Source organism: Condylura cristata, unplaced genomic scaffold (genome assembly GCF_000260355.1).
Source record: "Condylura cristata isolate star-nosed mole 26May11 unplaced genomic scaffold, ConCri1.0 scaffold00017, whole genome shotgun sequence".
Lineage (NCBI taxonomy): Eukaryota > Metazoa > Chordata > Mammalia > Eulipotyphla > Talpidae > Condylura > Condylura cristata.
The window spans coordinates 1,337,958-1,345,572 of NW_004567118.1; the positions used below are offsets into that span (position 1 = coordinate 1,337,958).

At 63.9% G+C, this 7,615-nt stretch overlaps 1 protein-coding gene across 1 annotated transcript; it reads left to right on the forward strand.

Moving 5' to 3' along the window:
• Nucleotides 1–5: 5 nt before the first annotated feature.
• On the forward strand, nucleotides 6–7,365 carry PLCD3 (phospholipase C, delta 3; the record flags this gene model as incomplete). The annotated part of the gene is made up of 13 exons (XM_012726029.1): nucleotides 6–253; nucleotides 963–1,092; nucleotides 1,897–2,125; nucleotides 2,424–2,625; nucleotides 2,776–2,920; nucleotides 3,544–3,696; nucleotides 4,676–4,813; nucleotides 4,938–5,088; nucleotides 5,850–5,966; nucleotides 6,477–6,643; nucleotides 6,835–6,970; nucleotides 7,044–7,193; nucleotides 7,277–7,365. Coding segments are annotated over 13 exons (2,055 nt in total), but the record flags the coding sequence as incomplete, so codon positions are not given.
• Nucleotides 7,366–7,615: the final 250 nt, after the last annotated feature.

The window sequence follows — 7,615 nt, forward strand, 5'->3', positions numbered from 1 at the left end:
CGCGGGCCCTGACCGCCCCCACAGTCTACCTGCAGCACATCGAGGCCGTCCGCGAGGGCCACCAGTCCGAGGGCCTGCGGCGCTACGGGGCCGCCTACGAGCCCGAGCGCTGCCTCACGATCGCCTTCAAGGGCCACCGCAAGAACCTGGACCTGGTGGCACCCACGGCCGCGGAGGCGCAGTGCTGGGTGCGCGGCCTGGCCAAGCTGCGCGCCAGCCTCAGCGCCATGAGCCAGCTCGAGCGCCTCGACCAATATCCTGGCGGGGGTGGCCAGCCGGCCCTGGGGTCACGGTGTGGGTGGGCACAGGCTGCTGGGCTGCGACTGACCCGGACTGAGGGCTTCTGCGGCAGGAGGCTGCTGTCAGCCAGCTGATGGTGTCAAAAAACGAATCCGCCAAGTTAGAGATGGAATCGACTCTATGAGCGATTCGCGAGCCTGGCAGCGCCCTGTCTAAGTAGGGGTGAACAAAATCTCGGGTACTTATAGGGGTGGGGGCAAGGTTATCAGCAGGAAAGACTGTTTAGGTGAGACCATCTCCCCGCTAAGGACAGGTGGGCAGGCGGGCTTCTGAGGAGGAAACTCCAGAGCGGCTGAAACTGCAGCGAGATTGGCTATTACATCGGTGGGTGGCAAGGACTCCATTTTGGGTCTGTTCTTTCCTTTTTTTTTTTTTTTTAATTGAAGATTTACCCATGAAGAGCTGGGCTGCAGGCCGTGAGAGGACTCGCCCGGGGAGTGGGGAGCAGAACAGGCAGATGTTCTGAAGTGCACTGCTGAGGGGAGCTGTGGGCAGGTCAGGAGGGGTCTGCTGGACCCCGGGGGTCACTCCCTGGCTGGGGGTGGAACTTGAGCCGCAGCGGCTGTGATAACTCCACAGTGCTGCGCTTTAAGCCCTTGAACCACAGGGGAGCGCCCTGCTCTTTCCATTTTTTGACGCTGCTATTTCCTGAGCTCCCACACCTGGATCTACTCCTACCTACAGCGGGCAGACTCGGACCAGGACAACACCATGAGCTTCAAGGAGATCAAGAGCCTGCTCCGCATGGTCAACATGGACATGAACGACATGTACGCCTACCGCCTCTTCAAGGTGGGTGCCCCTGCGCTGGCCTCTGCTTTCCGCCTCCTCGGCCCTCTGGTGTTAGAAAAGTCATGATGCATTTTTGCTTTTTTTTTATTATAAACTTTTCTTTGTTCATGATGCATTTTTACAAGGAGAAAAGGGAATAGTTACCCCTGCCCCACTCTGCTGAGGCCACTGACCTGGGGAACCTGGTCCCCCACCCTCAGGCAGAGTCCAGGACCTGCAGCCTCCCCACCCGTCCACAGTGAGCAGCCCTTAGTCCATAGGGCAGCACCTGTGCACGTGACCCTGTGTGGCTGGCACGGGGGTACGGCCGGGCACCGTGCACACCCCATTCCACCGGGGCTTGCTGGTACCTCCTCATGTGATGTGCACACCCCAGCCAGGGGTACCCAGGGTGGGCGGTGTCCACGGCCCAACGGGAGCACCTGGCAGACCCCTGCTGGCGTTGGCTGTGTGACCGGCCTGTGCCCCACAGGCACGCGTGGCCTCCCTGGCCGCCGCGGGAACGCTGAGGCGCGCACCCCGGCGTAAGTGCAGGGCCGGCAGCGTGCACACGCAGGGGATCACTTGACACAGGTGCGCTGTCCAGCCTCGGGCCCGGATTGCCCACCTGTCTCTGTTCTTGGGTGGACAGAGACCAGCCCTGATCCCGCCCAGCTGCGCTGGCTTGAGGAAGCCCCGGGAGCCCGGCTGGCTGTCTCCCCGCCCGTGAAATGGGGGACGTCCGCCCTCCTGGGGAGAGATGAAGGGTGTGTGGGTGCAGGCAGCTTCCCCGCGGGGGCCACAGAACTGCCCCCTGCTCCCCAGGAGTGTGACCACTCCAACAACAAGCGGCTGGAGGGGCCCGAGATCGAGGAGTTTCTGCGGCGGCTCCTGAAGCGCCCCGAGCTGGAGGAGCTTTTCCACCGGTACTCGGGCGAGGACCAGCTGCTGAGCGCCCCCGAGCTGCTGAGCTTCCTGGAGGAGCAGGGCGAGGACGGGGCCACGCTGGCGCGGGCCGAGCAGCTCATCCAGACCTATGAGCTCAACGAGATAGGTGGGGGTCGGGGAGGCAGGGCGGGGGCCACACGCGGGGCTGGCTTCCCAGGGGCCTGGGCTGGGCTGCTCCCGACGTGGGGAACATCTCGGGCAGGTCAGCTCGCCTCGGAAACTCCGCTGTAGGAGGCCACTTCTGCAGGAGGCCACGAGCCACATGTGGTTGGAGATTAAACAAGACTGACGTAGAGTCCAGTCAGGAGAAATGCTCTTCCAAGTGGAGTGGACTTGGGGGCATGTGGGATTCAACAAGGGGGGCCCCCCATGTGACCTAGCACCCTCTCCTGCCCACCCCGCAGCCAAGCAGCATGAGCTGATGACGCTGGATGGCTTCATGATGTACCTGCTGTCGCCTGAGGGTGCGGCCCTGGACCCAGCCCACACCAGTGTGTTCCAGGACATGCACCAGCCTCTGGCCCACTACTTCATCTCCTCCTCCCACAATACCTATCTGACCACCTCTCAGATTGAGGGGGCCAGCAGCACCGAGGCCTACGTTAGGTACCGTGGCGGGGGCCGGTGGGGGTGAGCATGTCAGCCTGGGGGCTGTGAGGGCCTCCGCTGCAGGCTTTCTGGGCGCTGCTGGGCTCAGAGCATTGCCCTGTTCAGCGGTGCCATCCAGCTCCGTGCCTGTCCATGCATCGTCTGCAGGGCCTTTGCCCAGGGGTGCCGCTGCGTGGAGCTGGACTGCTGGGAGGGCCCCGGAGGGGAACCCGTCATCTACCACGGTCACACGCTCACCTCCAAGATCCTCTTCCGGGACGTGATCCAGGCCGTGCGAGACTTCGCCTTCACAGTGAGCCCCCGGGACCCCACGCCCAGCCCCAGAACCTTTCTGGGGGGACACCCTTGCCTCTGTGCCCATGCCCCAGCCCTTCCAAAACGAATCACTTTCTTTCCTAGTGCTCCTGGGGTGACTGGCCCACGGGGTAGACAGAGCTGAGGGTGAGGCTCCCTCCTCCCACCCTCACAGTTAGTAAATGAACCGAAACGCAGCGTTTCCAGAGAAAACTGGGGGTAGAGAACATTCTAATCATGACTTTCAAAGAGAAAGCCATCGAAGAGAAGCTCCACGTGGCATCTAAAAATCACAACTCTGTCAGATCTCCAAATCTTAGCAAACATAAGTGTTCATGACATCAGTGACAGGGTCCGCACCCTCAGCATGAACAGCATTCACCAAAGAGCCATTCCGGAGCCGCCTCAGCCTCCTGCCTCAGGCCGCCTGTTCCCTGAGCTGCCCTCTGCCCTCCAGCAGCCCTCCAGCAGGCACCTGCACCCCACAAACCCAGCTGTCCCCAGAGTGGGTGCTCTCGGGGCCTGTCTTTGCCTGCCTGTCCCGGAGGGGACTGGGAGCCAGGTGAAGTGGGGCGCGGGCCGGGAGGAAGAGTGGCTCTGAGCTACTGCCCTTCCGGTCAGGTGTCCCCTTATCCGGTCATCCTGTCCCTCGAGAACCACTGCGGCTTGGAGCAGCAGGCCACCATGGCCCGCCACCTCCGCACCATCCTGGGGGACATGCTGGTGACGCAGGCGCTGGACTCCCGGAACCCGGATAAGCTGCCGTCTCCAGAGGTGACGCTCCCTGAGCTGCACCTGGGTGGCCAGAGGGTCTCGTTGCCCCACATTCTTGAGGAGACCACCCTGACCGTCTCCGCCGGGGACTCCCTGCCCGCCGGTGCTTGTCCAGCGCCACCTGCTTCCAGTTAGAGCTCAGCTTCCACCCCATGGAGACTTCTTGCGGCCAGAGGGAGTTTCTCCTCCCCTGTTCCCAGGCTGGGACCCTCTAGCCCACCCTCAGGACATTTATCCGTTATTTTATTTTATTTTTAAAATGTTTTAATGTTACCAATTATATATTATTTAAATAATATAAGTTTATTTTTACATCATTTTGTGCATTTTCCCCTCTTAGTTGCAATCCCCGTGGGCTTCCCATCCCCAAATCACCTGTGTGCCATCACCATAGTCCAGTGCTGTGCCCCCACCCCCATTTTTGATCCCATTCCCCACTCCACCCCCATAAAATGTCTCTGGTATGTAGCTGTTCATTATTACTATTATTTTCCTCGGCTGGCCCGTTATACTCCTGCTAGGAGTGAAACCATCCTATCCGTTTCCCTTTTTACTTTTTTGAGGAAAAAACGGGCTCTCAAGCCCACATCTGCTGAGTACCCATCCACCTTCGTGTGTGTGTGAAAACGGGTGTCCCTCCGAGCGCGCTCGCCCCGCCCCGTTTGAGGCGAAGTCGCCGTGCTGGCGCCTTTCTCAGGTGTTTCCCGGGCACCCGCACCTCAGTGCTCGGCTCCTGGCGGGCGCTTCACGTCCCGCGCCGCTTCTCTGACGCGCGGTCTCTGGAAACGGTCACCTGCGTGCCTCGGGCCTGCGGCGGCCGCCGGGAGCGCCCTGACGTGCGGGGCCGCAGCCTCGTTCATTTACTGTGGGAAAAATCATTCATCCCCGTGTCCATACCCCGCCGGCCGCCCGCGCGCACACGCGGCTGACAGAACCGGCTGAGGGCGGGGGCTGAACCTGCCCGTGTTGGCCTCTACAGCAGCTGAAGGGCAGGGTCCTGGTGAAGGGGAAGAAGCTGCCCGCCGCTCGCAGCGAGGACAAGCTGCCCCTGTCAGACCGGGAGGAGGACGAGGATGAGGAGGGCTCCGAGGCAGAGCTTACAGACCAGAAGCGCCTGGTGAGTGGGCTGGGCAGGGGCTGGGCAGGGCTGGCACTACTGAGGAGCCCGGCGCGGGCCGGATAGGCGGGAGGTGGGAGAGCCAGCGGGCTGGCGCGGGCAGACCCCTGAGGCTTTCTCCTAGGCCAAGCAGGTCGCCCCGGAGCTGTCCGCCCTGGTTGTGTACTGCGGGGCCACCCGCCTGCAGGCCCTGCGCCCCACCCCCGCCCTGGCACAGCCCTGCCTGGTCAGCTCCCTTGGCGAGCGCAAGGCCAAGAAGCTCACCCGAGAGGCAGGTAGGAGCCAGGGCATGGGGGCCATCTGCAGGCAGGAGGGCAGTGGGGGCCTGCAGGTCTCTGGGGGTGGGGGGAAGCTGTCCTGAAGTTGGTCTGGAATGGAGATGGAGGGGTCCGGGCAGTCACGAAGTCAGAGTTGCCCAGAGATGGGGCTCAGACGAGGAACCAGCTCAGCACCCGCTGGTGTGGATGGAAGGAAGAGGCGGGAGGCTGGGTCCTCCTTCGGCGGGACACAGCCAGTGGGGGTGCAGACCGGAGGGAGAGTTACGGTGTGGGGTGATCAGCAAGGCCGTGGTGGGGGCTGGGTGATGGGGTGGGGGGGTGAGATCAAGGAAGGATTCCTGAGCAGGCGACACCTAATAAGACACCGGCCTGAGGGATGAGGAGGAAGCAACAGGTGCAGGGGGAGGAACTTGCAGACAGGAGGAGCAGGCCTGGAGGCCTGACATGCAGGAAGGGTTCCAGGAACCCCGGTGGGGCGGGAGCGTGCGTGTGTGGCGTGTAGGGAAGGGACGTCAGTCTGCAGCCAGGTGTCCGATGCACTGAGCCGCGAGTGTGGGCCTTTGGGGTAGGGGTGCAGTGCCAGGCCGTGGAGGGCGCCCCCTGCCCTCTCCGGAGTTCTGGATGGATGTCAGCAGCCTCCTCCGTGAGATGCCCGCCCCGGCCTGCCAGGGAGCGGGGTGCGACTTCATTGTCTGCTCCGGGGGCGCTGGCCCTGCGTGGGGGCATCCTGGGGCCCAGCCCAGCCCTTCCTCCCCCAGGGAACAGCTTCGTCAGGCACAACGCCTGCCAGCTGACCCGCGTCTACCCGCGGGGGCTGCGGGTGAACTCCGCCAACTACAACCCCCAGGAGATGTGGAACTCGGGCTGCCAGCTGGGTGAGTCGGGCAGCGGAGGAGAGGCAGACAGGGCCACTCGTGGGGCTGTCCCCTGGGGAATCTCGAGGCCCCAGCAGTGATGGGGCCACGCAGCTTCCCAGAGGTGGAAACATCTTGTTCGTAAGAATAATTGAAAGGATTGTCAGCAAGGGAGGCGGGGAAACGCCATCGCTTTTTACGGAGGAATTAAAACCCACCTTTCCCACGCGACCCCACACCCCTTCCCCCCGGCGGTCCCACTAAGTCAGTGACAGGGCAGGCTCTGGAGGGGTGGGGAGACCCCCCAAGGAGGGATACGGGCCCCTCAGGGATAGGTATGGAAACCCCAGGCCTGGCCCGGGGCCAGGGCCGCCCCCGGAAATAGCAGGGAGATGGCACCACGATGGTGGGGCCGGGAGCCTTGCTCTCTGTAGAGTCCTCCCCCACTGTCTTGGGGGAGGACAGTGACACCCCTGAAACTGAGCAGCGAGGGGCGGGCCACTGAGACCGCTGCCCTGCCCCCGTCCACAGTGGCCCTGAACTTCCAGACGCCAGGCTACGAGATGGACCTCAACACGGGACGCTTCCTCGTCAACGGGCAGTGTGGCTACATCCTGAAACCCGCCTGCCTCCGGCAGCCTGACACGACCTTTGACCCCGAGAACCCCGGCGCCCCCAGAACAACTCTCACCATCCAGGTCAGCAGCCTGGCCAGCCCTCCCCGGGGGTCAGAGCTAGTTCTGGGCTGGGGGCCGTGGGCCGGGGGAGGGCTTGGGCCGCTCGGAGCCCGAGCGAGCGGGAGGGGCCGTGGGCCGGGGTGGCCAGGCTGCGGCAGGGCGGGGGTGCGCCCCAGCAGGGGCGGCCCCGAAACGCCCCTTCCCCTCCCCAGGTGCTGACAGCCCAGCAGCTGCCCAAGCTGAATGCCGAGAAGCCCAGCTCCATCGTGGACCCCCTGGTGCGCGTGGAGATCTACGGGGTGCCCCACGACTGCGCACACAAGGAGACCACCTATGTGCTCAACAACGGTGGGGCGCTGCGGGGGGCGTGGGGCGGGCAGAGGACAGGCAGGTGCGGCCTCTGACCCCACCTGTGCCCTAGGCTTCAACCCCCGCTGGGGGCAGACCCTGCAGTTCCAGCTGCGGGCTCCGGAGCTGGCGCTGGTGCGGTTCGTGGTGGAGGATTATGACGCCGTGTCCCCCAATGACTTTGTGGGCCAGTTCACGCTGCCTCTCAACAGTCTGAAGCAAGGTCGGTCACGAGGGCGGGGGGCGAGACCCACACCCACCTGGGGTGGGGGGCCCAGAGCCTGATGCCAGCCACCCTCCCCCCAGGGTACCGCCACATCCACCTGCTTTCCAAGGACGGCGCCTCCTTGTCACCTGCCACGCTCTTCGCCCACATCAGCATCCGGCACTCCTGACCCTGCGGACGGGCCGGCCCCGGGCCCTGCGAGTCAGGCTGCCCTCCCTGCAGAGGAGGGGCAGGGGCAGTGCCCGCCCCCCCAGCCTGCCCACCTGGCCTGCCCCCTTTCACCTGGGCCAAGGGCTGCCTGGCCCCCGGGCCGTTGGCCTTTGCCTTGCAACTGCAGAGGCTTGAGACGTCCCAGCTTCAGGTCCTGGGTCCTGAGCCCATCACGGTTTCTGGAAAGCAGGCCCTGCTGGACCAGGAGC